A 15,334-nucleotide genomic window follows, 5' to 3' on the forward strand; every position below is an offset into this window, starting at 1 on the left:
ATCTATGAGGCCAGCATCATCCTGATACCAAAATCTGTCAGATACAAAACAACAACAACGACGACAAAACTGCAGGCCAATATTTTTGATAAATTTATATTCAGAAACTTTTTATATTCAAAAAATACTAGCAAACCAAATCCAGCAGCACATCAAAAAAGGTACTCCACCCATGATCAAGTAGGCTTTATCCCTGGGATGCAAAATTGGTTCAACACTGCAAATCAATAAGTGTGATTCATCACTAAAAACAGAAGTAAATACAAAACCAAATGATCATCTCAATAGATACAGAAAAGTTTTCTGGTAAAATACAACATCCCTTCATGTTAAAGAAACCTCAACAAACTAGGCACTGAAGGAACTTACTTCAAAATAACCGGAGCCAGCTGGGTGCTGTGGCTCACGCCTGTAACCCCAGTACTTTGGGAGGCCAAGACAGGAGGATCACCAAAGGTCAGGAGTTCGAGACCAGCCTGACCAATATGGTGAAACCCTGTCTCTAACAAAAATACAAAATTTTGCTGGGCATGATGGAGCAAGCAGCTACTTGGCAGGCTGAGATAGGAGAATCGCTTGAACCCAGGAGACAGAATTTGCAGTGAGCCAAGATCATGTCACTGCACTCCAGCCTGGGTGACACAGTAAGAATACCTCAAAAAAAAATAATTAATTACTAAGTAAATAATAGGAGCCATCTATGAAAAACCCATAGTGATCAATATACTGAATGAGCAAAAGCTAGAAGTATTCCCCTTCAGAAATATGCCAAAACAAAGATGACCACTCACACCACTGCTGTTCAATATAGCACTGGAAGTCCTAGCCAGAGTATTCAGGCAAGAGAAAGAAATAAAAACCACTCAAATAGAGAGAAAATCAAACTATTTCTGTTTGCAAATGATATAATCCTATACCTATAAAACCCCATAGTCTCTGCCTAAACACTCCTAGGTCTGAAAAACAACTTAAGCAAAATCTCAGGATAAAAAATCGTTGTACATAAGTCAGTAGCACTTATATACAAGAACAACGTCCAAGCTAAGAGCCAAAACAATAATGCAATTTCATTCACAATAGTCACAAAAACATAAATTTTATAGGAATACACCGAATCAGGGAGGTGAAAGGTATTGACAATGAGAATTTCAACACAATATTCAAATAAATCAGAGATGACATAAACAAATGGAAAAATATTCCACGTTCATGGATAGGAATACTCAATATTGTTAATATGGCCATACTGCCCAAAGCAGTTTACAGATTCAATGCTATTGCTATCAAACTGTCAACGTCATTCTTCACAGAATTTGCAAAAACTATCTGAAAATTCATATGAAACCAAAAAGAGCTTAAATAGCTTGATGCAGGCATCATGTCACTCAACTTCAAACTATACTACAAGTCTATAGTAACCAAAACAACATAGTACAGGTACAAAAAATGGACAAAAAGATCAATGAAAAAGAATAGAGAGGCCATAAATAAAGCCACATACCTACCACCATCTGACCTTTGACAAAGTCGACAAAAAACAAGTAATGGGGAAAAGGCTCGCTATTCAATAAATAGTGCTAGGATAGCTGTATAGCCATATGAAGAAGGTTGAAGTTAGACCCCTTCCTTACATCCTTTACAACAATGAAATTAAAATCAATTAAGGATTTAAATATAAAATCTAAAACTATAAAAACCCTGGAAGGTGACCTAAGAAATATCATTCCGGACATAGGTCTGTGCAAAGATTTTATGACAAAGCTGCCAAAAGCAATTGCAAATAAACAGAAAATGACAAATGGGACCTAGTTAAACTAAAGTGCTTCAGCACAGTAAAAGAAACTATGAACAGATTTAACAGACAACTTATGGAATGGGAGAAAATATTTGGAAACTATGCATCACACAAAAGTCTAATATCCAGAATCCATATGAAAATTAAACAAATTAGAAAGAAAAAACATCAAATAATTCCATTAAAAAGTGGACAAAAGACATAGACATTTTTCAAAAGAAGACATACACCCAGCCAACAAGCATATGAAAAAACACACAACATCATTAATCATGAGATAAATGCAAATTAAAAACACAGTTTGATACCATCTTACTGCAGTCAGAATAGCTATTACAAAAGTCAAAAAATAGAAAAAAAATGATGACAAGGTCAAAAAGAAAAGGGAGAACTTATACACTGCTGGTGGGAATGTAAATAAGTTTAGTCACTGTGGAAATCAGTGTGGCAATTTTTCTAAAACTCTAAAGCAATGTGCCATTTCACTCAGCCATTTCCCGTACCCAATCCAAGTATTCAGTAAATGCCCAAAGGAATATATATCATCCTACCATAAAGACACATATAAAGATATGTTTATCGCTGCACCATTAACAATAGCAAAGGTATTAAATCAATGTAAATGCCCATTAACAGTAGCCTGGATAAAGACAATGTGGCACATATACACCATGGAATACTACATAGCCATGAAAATGTATGAGATCACGTCCTTTTCAGGAACATGGATAGAGGTGGAGGCCATAACCTGACACAAACAAATGCAGGAAGAGAAAACCAAATACTGCATGTTCTCATTTATAAGTGGTAGCTGAACTTTGAATACATATAAACACAAAGAAGGAAACAATGGACACTGGAGTATTTTCAAGAGTGAAGGGTGAAAGGAGCATGAGGATAAGTACCTATCAGGTACTATGCTTATTACCTGGATAACGAAATAATCTGTACACTAAACCCATGTGACACACAATTTACCTATATAACAAACCTAAAATAAAAATTACAAATAAAAATAAAATAAAATCAGAGCAGGACTGAATGAAATTAAGAACCAAAATCTATAAAAAGAATCAATAAAACCAAATGTTACTCCTTTGAAAGGATAAACAAAACTGATAGATCTCTATCTAGATTAAGAAAGAAAAAAAGAGAGATGATCCGAAGAAACACAAGCAGAGATGACAAAGGTGACATTACAACCAATCCCACAGAAATGCTAAAGAACCTCAGAGCCTATTATGAACAGTTTTATGTAAATAAAATAGAAAATCAATGGGAAATTGATAAATTCCTGGAAACACAACCTCCCGACAAATTTTAACCCCAAACAGACCAATAATAAGTCACAAAATTGAGTTAGTAATTAAAAACCAATCAACCAAAAAGAGATGGATTCACGGCCAAATTCTAGTAGATGTATAAAGAAGAGCTTTAAGCTACCAATTTTACAAAAATTATCCCAAAAGATCAAAGAGGAGACACTTCTTGCTAGCTCATTCTACTATGTCAGCATTATCCAGATACAAACAGATGGCAAAGATACAATTAAAAAATAAAACTACAGGCCAAAGCCCTGATGAACCTACATGCAAAAATCTTTTACAAAATACTAGCAAACTTCATCCAGCCCCACATCAAAAAGTTAATTCACCACACTCAAGTAAGCTTTATTCCTAAGATGCAAGATGGGTTCAACATACACAAATCAATAAATGTGAGTCAGTACATTAACAGAATTCAAAGCAAAAGACGTGATTATTTCAATAGACACAAGACAAGCTTTTGATAAAATCCAACATCCTCTCATGATAAAAACCCTCATAAAACTATGCCTTAAGGGAATATACCTCGAAATAATACAGAGTTGTCTATGACAAATCCATAGTCAATGTCTTACTAAATAGACAAAAGCTGGAAGCATTCCCCTTGAGACCTGGAACAAGACAGGGCTACCCACTTGCATCACTGTTATTCAACATAGTACTATAAGTCCTAGCCAGAAAAATCAGGCAAGAGAAAGAAATAAAAGGCATCCAAATAGGAAAAGAAGTCAAATCATCTCTCTTCAATAATCATATGACTGTATACCTAGAAAATTTAAAGATTCTACCAAAAGGTGCCTACCACTGATGAATGGCTTCAATTAAGTTTTGAGATATAAGTACAAAAAGCAGTAGTATTTCTAAACACCAATAATGTTCAAGCTGAAAATCAAAATAATTAAAAAATCCCATTTGCAATGGCTGCAACAAAAATAATGAAAAACATAGAGAAATATCTGATCAATGAGGTGAATGACCTCTACAAGGATAACTACAAATCACTGCTGAAAGAAATCAGAGATGACGCATAATAAATGGAAAAACATTCCACATTCAGGGATTTAAAGAATTATTATCATTAAAGTGGCCATACTGCTCCCGAGCAATCTACAGATTTAACATAAATTATTTCAAGCCACCAATGTTATTTTTCACAGAACTAGGACAGAACTACTAGACAATGTATATGGAAAAACAGCAACAAACAAAAGCCCAAATAGCCAAAGCAATCCTTACCAAAAAGAGCAAAGCCCAAGGCATCACATTATTCTACTTCAATCTATGCTATACTACAAAGCTACAGTAACTGAAACAGCATGGTAATGGTACAACAACAGACACAGAGGCTAATGGAACAGAATACAAAACACAAAAATAGAGCCAGACACAACCATCTGATCTTTGACAAAGTCAACAAAAACAATCAATGGGGAAAGGATTTCCTATTTAACAAATGGTGCTGGGATAATTTGCAATCTATACACACAAGAAGGAAAGTGGATCCCTATCTCTTCTCATCTACAAAAAATACCTTAAGATAAAGTAAATAATTAAATGCAGACCTCAAATTATACAAATCCTAGAAGAAAATCACAGACATTTATTTCTCGACATAAGTCTTGGCAAATAATTTATGGCTAAGTCCTGAAAAGCAATCGCAAAAAAAAAAAAAAAAAAAAAAAAAAAAAAAAAAAAAAAAAAAATTGACAAAATCTAGTTATACTAAAGAGCTTCTGCACAACCAAAGAAACTATCAACAAAGTAAAAAGACAAACTACAGAACAGGAGAAAAATTTTGCAAACTGTGCATCTCACAAAGGTATAATATCTAGAATCTGTAAGGAACACAAAAAATGAAAAAGAAAAAAAAACATTAAAATTGGCATAAACAGATATTTTTCAAAGGAAGACACACAAATAGCCAACAAGCATGTGAAAAATATTCCTCACCACTAATTAACAAAGAAATGCAAATCAAAACCACAATAAGATACCATCTCACACTAGTCAGAATAGCTACTATTAAAAAGTTAACAAATAATAGATGCTATCAGGACTGTGGAGAAAAGGGAACACACACATTCTTGGTGGGAATGTAAATTAGTACATCTAATATGGAAAGCAGGTTAGAGACTTCTCGAAGAACTAGAAATAGAACTGATGTTCAAACCATCCAACCCACTACTGGATATACACCCCCCTTTCCCCAAAAAAGTTGTTCTAACAAAAAGACAAATTCATCCATATGTTCATTGCAGCACTATTCAGAAGAGCAAAGATATGGATTCAATAACCTAGGTGTCCCTCAATGGTGGATTAAATAAAGAAAATGTGATACGTATGCATCATGAAGTACTACACAGCCACAAAAAAGAACAAAATCATGTCCTTTGCAGCAATGTGGAATACAACTGGATGCCATTATCCCAAGTAAGCTAACACAGAAACAGAAATTCAAATATGTATTTTCACTTATAAGGGGAAGCTGAACACAGGTACACATGGACACAAAGATAGGAACATTAGACAGGGGACTACAAGTGGGGGTGAAGTAGAAAGAGGAGGAAGGGTTGAAAAACTACCTACTGATTACTGTGCTTACTACCTGGGTAATGGGTTTGATCACACTCCAAACCTCAGCATCACACAATATACACATGAAACAAACATGCACATGTGCCCTTTGAATCTAAAATAAAAGTAAAAATTGTTTCAAGTCTACTTAATTGTTTCAAGTCTACTTAATGTAAAATATAACTATAGATGCAAAAATTTCAATCAAGTTCAAAGATAATTTGGAACAATCTTACCTAATTCATCTGTTAAAAAACATTCTTTTAATACCAGAACTGCATTTTATGAGTATTATTTTATGTCTGTTGACAAAACATTTGCTGGCATTTCTGTGACGGAGGAAGAGAAAAGATACTTTTCAGCTTTTTGGAGTTATCCCCTCTCATGTTCACAGTAATCACAATAATTCTATATTTTATACAAGAGTGCTACGAAATTTCTTTTGGTGGTTTTGTCATGAAGTCTTAGCACATGCCTATGTCCTCAATGGTATTGCTTAGGTTTTCTTCTAGGGTTTTTATGGTTTAGGGTTTTATATTTAAGGCTTTAGTCTATCTTGTGTTAATGTTTGTATAAGGTACAAGGAAGGGGTCCAATTTCAGTTCCCTGCAAATGGCTGGCCAGTTTTCCCAGCATCATTTACTGAATAGGAGATCTTGTCCCTATTGCTTGTTTTTGTCACGTTTGTCCAAGATCAGACAGCTGCAGATGTGTGGTGTTATTTCTGAGGTCTCTGTTCTGCTCCATTACTCTATATGTCATTTGGGTACCAGTACCCTGCTGTTTTGGTTACTGTCGGTTTGTAGTATACTTTGAAGTTAGGTAATGTGAGGCCTCTAGCTTTCGTTTTTTGATTAGGATTCTCTTGGCTATACGGGGTCTTCTTTGATTCCATATGAAATTTAGAATCTTTTTTTTTTTTTTTCCCTAATTTTGTGAAGAATGTCAATGTAGTTTGATGGGAAGAGCATTGAATCTATAAATTACTTTGGGCAATATGGCAATTTTCACAATATTGATTCTTCCTATCCATGAGGATGGAATGCTTTTTCATTTGTTTGTATCCTCTCTCATTTCCTTGAGCAGTGGTTTGTACTTCTTGAAAAGGTCCTTCACAACCCTTGTTGTGAAGTATTCCTAGGTTAGCTGTATTCCTAGGTATTTCATTCCCTTTGTAGCAATCATGAATGGGAGTTCATTCATGATTTGGCTCTCTTTTTGCCTACTGTTCGTGTAAAGGAATGCTTGTGATTTTTGCACCCTGGTTTTTGTATCCTGAGACTTTGCTTACCAGCTTAATGAAATTTTGGGCTGAGATGATGGGGTTTTCTAAATATAAAATCATGTTGTCTGCAAACAGAAACAACTTCACTTCCACTCTTCCTATCTGAATACCCTTTATGTCTTTGTCTTGCCTGATTGCCCTGGCCAGAACTTCCAATACTATTTTGAATAGGAGTGGCGAGAGAGGGCATCCTTGTATTAGTTTTCAAAGGAAATGCTTCCAGCTTTTGCTCATTCAATATGATATTGGTTGTGGGTTTGTCATGAATAGCTCTTATTATTTTGACATATGTTCCATCAATAACTAGTTTTTTGAGAGTTTTTAACATGAACGGATGTTAAATTTTATCAAAAGCCATTTCTCCATCTATTGAGATAATCATGTGGTGTTTGTCTTTGGTTCTGTTTATGTGATGGATTATATTTATTGATTTGCATATGTTGACCCAGTCTTGCATCCCAGGGATGAAGCTAACTTGATCTGGGTGGATAATTTTTTTGACGTGCTGCTGGATTCGGTTTGTCAGTATTTTACTGAGGATTTTTGCATTGATGTTCATCAGGGATATTGGCCTGAAGACTTTTTTTTGGTTGTGTCCCTCTCTGGTTTTGGTATCAGGATGATGCTGGCTTCATAAAATGAGCTAGGGAGGAGGCCTTCCTTTTCAATTGTTTGGAATAGTTTCAGAAGGAATGGTACCAGTCCCTTTTTATATTTCTGGTAGAATTCAGCTGTGAATCCGTCCAGTCCTGGGATATTTTCTTTCTTTTTTTTTTTTTATTGGTAGGCTATTAATTACTGACTCAATTTCACAGCTTGTTATTGGTCTATTCAGGGACTTGACTTATTCCTGGTTGAGTCTTGGTAGGGTGTATATATCCAGGAATTTATCCATTTCTTTTAGATTTTCTAGTTTATTTGTGTAGAGGTGTTTATAGTATTCTTTGACGGTAGTTTGTATTTCTGTGGGGTCAGTGGTGATATTCCTTTTATCATTTTTTTATTATATCCATTTGATTCTTCTCTCTCTTCTTCTTTATCAGTCTAGCTAAGAGTCTGTCTATTTTGCTAATTAAAAAAAAAAAAAACAAAACAGCTCCTGGATTCATTGATTTTTTGGAGGGTTTTCGTGTCCCTATCTCCTTCAATTCTTCTCTGATCTTAGTTATTTCTTGTCTTCTGCTAGCTTTTGGATTAGTTTGTTCTTGCCACTTTAATTCTTTAAATTGTGATGTTAGGGTGTCAATTTGAAATCTTTCTAGCTTTCTGATGCGTGCAGTTAGTGCTATACATTTCCCTCTTAACACTGCTTTAGCTGTGTCCCAGAGATTCTGGTGTGTTGTCTCACGGTTCTCATTGGTTTCAAATACCTTCTTGATTTCTCCCTTACTTTCATTATTTACTCAGGAGTCATTCAGGGGCAGATTGCATGAAATTGAAATTCCATGATTTTGTGTGTGTTTCTGAATTCTGAATTCCAATCTGATTGCAATAGATGCTGGCAAGGCCCTAGAGAAATAGGAACAGGTTTACACTGATGATGGGAATGTAAATTGGTTCATCCATTGTGGAAAACAGTGTGGGAATTCCTCAAGGATCTAGAATCAGAAATACCATTTGATCCAGCAATCCCATTATTGGGTATATACCCAAAGGACTATAAATCATTCTACTATAAAGACATGTGCACATGTATGTTAATTGTAGCACTATTTACAATAGCAAAGACATGGAACCAACCCAAATGCCTATCAATAATAGACTAAATTAAGAAAATGTGGTACATATACACCATGGAATAATATGCAGCCATAAAAAGGAATGAGATCATGTCCTTTGCAGGGACATGGATGAAGCTGAAAGCCATCATCCTCAGCAAACCGACACAGGAACAGAAAACCGAACACCACATGTTCTTACTCATAAGTGGGTGTTGAACATTGAGAACACATGGACACAGAGAGGGAAGAAACACACACCAGGGCCTGCTGGGGGGTGGGAGTGAGGGGAAGGAACATAGAAGACAGGTCAATAGATGCAGCAAACTGCCATGACACACGTATACCTATGTAACAACCCTGAACGTTTTGCACATGTATCCCTTTGTTGTTGTTGTTGTTGTTTGCTTGTTTTTGTTTTTTAGAGGAAATGAAGAACAAAAGAGTACTTTGAAAATAAAGAATTGGTTCACTATGAATGTATTTATAAATGTGAGGTTAAATTAATTTTCTAAGCAAGTTAAAATAATGGCACAGAAGATAATTATTTTAAGCACATAGTAATTGCTAAGCTTTGCAGTTTTTATTTTTTTATTTTTAGTTATGCATTTATGTTACAGGGGGTGTGTGGGAGTGAGAAAAAAATCTGTACAATTAAGTTAGAATTGCCCATAAAGGCACATTAGAAAAAAGTAGAAAGACTAAGAGTGAGGTGTCCCTGGGTCAGATGAGGAATAAGAGGACTCACTTTCAGGTTTGACCTTTCATACCTGTGCGTTTGTCCATCCATACTACAGACAACAGAATGGAAAATAGTTTTACAGAACTTCTACAAACCTGAACAGCATCACAAACCTCCATCGCCTCCTGATATGTGAGGAGCTCTCAACCATATGTTCATTGGCACCATATGTTCATTCGATTCCAGAAAGATTGTTTAGAACTGATCTTCCTATTGAGGCTTCATCTTTTACTAAAACTAGGCGAGCCCAAAAAACAAGTTGCCTGAATTTCCCTCCCTTTTCCAAAAAGTTTTGTTTCTGTTTCTTAGTTAGATTAAAATTTTAAGAAATATGCATCATAAAATATTTTTAATAATAAAGTATTTTTCCTCTTGGTTTATTCCAAAATGAGCAATTTTAATGATACTTTTCTTGTGCTACTTTCAAGGATGGAAAGCATACAGAAAAAGGATATGACTGAACTAATTTACACTCCCATCTACCATGGAAAAGTGTTCCTATTTCTCTACATCCTCTCCCGCATCTGTTGTTTCCTGACTTTTTAATGACTGCCATTCTACATGGCGTCAGATGGTATTTCATTGTGGTTTTGATTTGCATTTCTCCAATGACCAGTGATAATGTGCTTTTCTTCATATGTTTGTTGCCTGCATAAATTTCTTCTTTTGAGAAATGTGTTCATATCCTTTGCCCACTTTTTGATGGGGTTGTTTTTTTTCTGGCAAATTTGTTAAAGTTCTTTGTACATTCTGGATATTAACCCTTTGTCAGATGGATAGATAGCAAACATTTTCTCCCATTCTGTAGGTGGACTGTTCACTCTGATGATAGTTTCTTTTGCTGTGCAGAAGCTCTTTAGTTTAATTAGATCACATTTGTCAATTTTGGCTTTTAGTGTCATTGCTTTTGGTGTTTTAGTCATGAAGTCTTTGCCCATGCCTATGTTCTGAATGGTATTGCACAGGTTTTCTTCTAGGGTTTTTATGGTTATAGGTCTTACATTTAAGTCTTTAATCTATCTTGAGTTAATATTTGTATAAGATGTAAGGTGATTCCTCAAGGATCTAGAACCAGAAATACCATTTGACCCAGCAATCCCATTATTGGGTATATACCCAAAGGATTATAAATCATTCTACTATAAAGACACATGCACACGCATGCTTATTGCAGCACTGTTCACAATAGCAAAGACTTGGAGCCATTCCAAATGCCCATCAATGATAAATTGGATAAAGAAAATGTGGCACATTTATACCAGGGAATGCTATGCAGCCATAAAAGAAGGATGAGTTCATGCCCTTTGCAAGGACATGGATGAAGCTGGAAACCATCATTCTCAGCAAACTAACACAGGAACAGAAAACCAAACACCACATGTTCTCACTCATAAGTAGGGGTTGAATAAAGAGAACACATGGACACAGGGAGGGGAATATCACACACCGGGGCCTGTCTGGGGGTCATGGGGTAGGGAAGGAATAGCATTAGGAGAAATACCTAATGTAGATGATGGGTTGATGGGTGCAGCAAACCACCATGGCACGTGTATACCTATGTAACAAACCCGCATGTTCTGCACATGTATCCCAAAACTTAAAGGTACAATTTTTTTAATAAAAAGGATTTTGAAGTTCATAACCCAAATAAATTTCTACTAATCTATTATGTTTTGATGTTATTACATTTTTAAAAATGTATTTTATGAAATACTTGGTAGGAAAAAAAGCATACAATGAAGATAGATCTTTTGTCTCATTTTAATATGCATATGAGAATATGATACAATTGTTTTAGATCTTTTTTTTATGTTCTATATTCTAACTCCACAGCTCCTGCCTTGTATAGAAAATGCAGCTGTAACCCAGTCCCTGTTGGACAAGGGGTGGAACAGATGGCTTGTGATCCTGTACTGCCTACACATTAGGGAAGCACCAAGGCTTAGATGGAATACTATTTTTTTTAGTACTAACAGTGCTAAAGTGAGAATAAATCATCAATCAGGGGGATGGAAGCCACTGAGCCTGCAGTCACGGAGATTCTACTGCTGTGCTTGCTGTTTCTCCCATAGGTCTTGAATAAACTGAAGTGCAGCTGCTTCCAAAGACCAGTAATTAATCAGAAGGTCTCTCCAATTTCCAGTTTGTTCTCAACCCTAGAGCCTAGATGACACACGTTTAAACTCTTCCATGTTACTGACCACATAATTTCCTGAACAGTATGATCAGCCATTAAATTTTCTTGTCTGCATTTTTGAGAGAAAGGGAATTTGACCTGAAATTACTGATCATTTTGTCAACTTCATTCCATTGTGATTTTTTTTTCAAAGCCTATATATCCAGTGCATACTTAATCTATATTTAAAAGATATCAATATTTTTATGAAATTTAACGTTGGGGGTTGGAAAAATATTCATATGCTATTAAAGGTTAACTTAAATAAGAGTACATCTCTAAAAATTAATAGAAAATATTAGATATTTTCTACTATTTAATTATGATATTAGAAAATGTGTGTGATATTTTCTTGATAGAGCATCTTCTTTTTAGCCACATGTGCAGGAGCAATATATGAAAATAGCAGTAAATATCAGTGTACCAATAAGTGACATGTGAATTCCAATATACCTTCAAGGTAATAAAGAAAAAATTACTAGTTAATTGTGTGTTCCATTAAGTCTTTCCAATTTACAAGAGAGAAAAGAAAAAGTAATATACTTGTTATGAATACTCAGTCTTGTATGTATGGGCCAATGTTTAGAGAGGTATAATATGATGAATAATGTTTCCTTTTTACAATTATTATTTTGAGCTCTCTAGTATAAGTAGTAGTTTCTATAGCATAATTTGCTCTACAACATCATTTGCTTCATATGTCTATCTCTTCAAATATTTCTCCAACATCAGCTCATCTTACCCCACAATTTCTCAGGATAGGAAAAACAGCAAAACAAACAAAAACTTACCTTTCCAACATACTGAGGATCTGGTCCCATATGTTCTTCTAAAACAAAGAACTGATTCCATACCCATCCCCTTTTGGGACGATGGTGGACTTCGGTTTCACCTTCAATGTGTTTGGTTTGGTTTCTCGTCACCTTGATGGAGCTGTGGTGAGCAGTTCCATAACACCTCTGCACAAAACAGAGACACACGAGGACTGGACAGATGCAAGATGTGCTCGTAATTTTCATTGTAAGATAACTTTCCAGTTCACAGTTTTCCTTCTTTTCCTTGTCAGCTACCAATGCTTAGTGGGCATTCAAGAAAGAAGCCAGAGCATCTTTAGGAAGGACAGTCCAAAGTAAATTGTTTAGCGTGTCCATGATTTAACTGTCCATCAGGGAAAGGTCAGATCACATTTACATTCTGAACCACTTGGAAAATCAAAGCTGTAGTTGTCTGATTCCAACTCTTCACAGTAGTTGAACACAAGCAACCATTTTCAACCTAATGGAAAGAGAAAATTATCTGTGTTACAAAACATGTTTTTTTTAACTATTTGCTCTGAATACAAATGATACTATTTTGCAATGTGATACTGATAGGCAAAGAACATACGCCAATTCTTTAGGATACATCCAGAAACCTATACACCTATATGTCTACATGCATTTTTACATGAACCTTCCTATTTGTTCCATTAATTCTCAATTACAAATGTATGTATAATTCTCATTTTTGTTAGACATAATACAATGTGTTATATATAATACACATTAATTGCCTACTGTATGAGACTCATCAAACTTTAACAAAATATCCCAAGGCCTGAAAAATTGTCACAGACCATAACAGCAATCAAATAGGTACTGAAAGTGCTCAGTAAGTAAAATGGAAGAAAATAAAAGAACAATGAAAAAGGTGGCTGAAAAAAAAAAAAACATGAATGCAAGTGAAAATTACTCCAGGCTTGGGGAACAGATTGGACGAGTTGAATGTGAGTAAGAATGCCAATTTGGCTGAATTATAAATTGTGTGAATTTTGATAGGTCCTGCATATCTATCCAGGGTATGGACTTCACACACTGACAAGGCAGATTTTCAAGCTAGGAAATTACATTACTAGGCTTGATTTCTAGTACACGTGATTCTAGCAATTATCTAAAGACAGGATTTAAAAAAGGAAAAAAATAGTGGCAAATAAACAGAGGAAAAATGTTTCAACTTTTTAAATAAAAATAAATAAATAAACGTTGAAGACATGAGTGTAAGTTATACTATGATTGGGCAACAAAGTAAAACATGAAAAATATTTCCGCAAAACTAATGACAGGATTTGGGAGAGACACAAATGACTGAAATTTGGGCCAGGCACGGTAGCTCACAACTGTAATCCAAGCACTTTGGAAGATTGAGCCAGGCAGATCACTTGAGGTCAGGAGTTTGAGGCCAGACTGGCCAACATGGTGAAACCCCATCGCTACTAAAAATACAAAACTAGGTGGGCGTGGTGGTGCATGCCTGTAATCCCAGCTACTCGAGAGGCTGAGGCAGGAGAATCACTTGAACCCAGGAGATGGGTGTTGCAGTGAGCGGAGATTGTACCATTGTACTCCTGCCTGGGCAACAAGAATGAAACTCTGTCTCAAAAAACTACAATAAAATAAAAAGAATGACTGAAATTATAAGCTTATTTAAAGCATATAAATTTTGTATCAAGTTTTGCTGTACTGTTATATATGTGTGTTTGAATACGTGTTTAGGAAGGTTACATTGTTTCAAGAATATGGGTATTTCATTTGGTAAAAAATATTAAATAAATCACTTTCTCATTGCATGCAATTCATCCCTATACATCAGCACAAACTGAAATGTAGATCTGAATAAATAACAAATTGACATGACAGTATAATTAATTTATAATACTGAAAACAAATAATCAGTTACAGCATGATTCTCTTACACAGTCGAGGACAGATTTGGTCACGAAGGGAAAAAAGTCACATGAGACTCAAGAGCAGGGCATTTTTCTCTGAGTATTTCTTTCCATAAATGAGGGTTAATAATAGTGCTTACTTCACCTTTGTGCTAGAATTGTATAGGATTAGAAGAATTGGAATTTCATTTTTATCATTTGACAAATATAAAATTTACCTTTTTAAATATTTTCTGAAAGCAAAGGTATTCTTCCCTCTAGCTTAAATCAAAACAACTTCAAAACTCTCCTAAAATATAAGAGAGAGCAATACTATTCTAGCTCCAACATGGCAAGAGCACTGGAAAGAGAGTCAGAAATCACAGGTTTTATTTTCTGACAGTTTACTTACTATATGAATTTATGTGAACCATCTCATTTTTTTCAGTCTCACTGTCCTCATTTATTAAAATTTGTGACTGGAATAACTGTATTTAATATTCTTTCCAGCATTTGTAATAAATTATTTGAATAAGTTTATATTAAACTTTTTATTTCCCAAGAGATTCTTGATTTTCAAATCATGACTTCCCCCCCCAAAAAAAAGAAAAAAAAGAAAGAAACTTTATCTAGTTTTTCTTCTTAGAAGCCAAGTTGTTGAAGATATAGAAGGTGTTGTATTTTAATACTTTCACACCATTTGGTGTGATTTTCAAATAAAATTAACATCTTTGCCCTTCATGTTAAGTTGTTTAACAAAGCATAATTTATGAGTACAAGGTGAAGAAAGTGGCTTTTGTAATGAATTACAGATATGTAAAATGAGTGTTTTCTTTACAATACTGATTGTGAGTCATTCCGAAAATACATAAATGCATTTTGATCTACATATGCTTTATATGTTTATGAATCTCTATTATGACAATTATGAAAAGAGATAGATATATACTGTGCTATGGAATGAAAGAACAAATGTAAACATCACTACAGTGCTTATGGAGATAATTTTATTTACTATATAATAAGAGGACAAAAC

General features: G+C 34.8%; 1 protein-coding gene across 4 annotated transcripts in view; it reads right to left on the reverse strand.

Annotated features, from left to right (window-relative positions):
- CDH18 (cadherin 18, type 2) overlaps positions 1-15,334 on the reverse strand; it is a 1,248,329-nt gene that overhangs the window by 372,668 nt on the left and 860,327 nt on the right. For all 4 annotated transcript variants that reach the window (XM_011984981.1, XM_011984983.1, XM_011984982.1 and 1 more), the window contains one exon: positions 12,407-12,890. In XM_011984981.1, the coding sequence (XP_011840371.1) occupies positions 12,407-12,634 (228 nt within the window). In that variant the 5' untranslated portion in view covers positions 12,635-12,890. The remainder of the gene's footprint in view (positions 1-12,406; positions 12,891-15,334) is intronic.

This window comes from Mandrillus leucophaeus, unplaced genomic scaffold (assembly GCF_000951045.1).
Source record: "Mandrillus leucophaeus isolate KB7577 unplaced genomic scaffold, Mleu.le_1.0 Scaffold278, whole genome shotgun sequence".
Classification (NCBI taxonomy): domain Eukaryota; kingdom Metazoa; phylum Chordata; class Mammalia; order Primates; family Cercopithecidae; genus Mandrillus; species Mandrillus leucophaeus.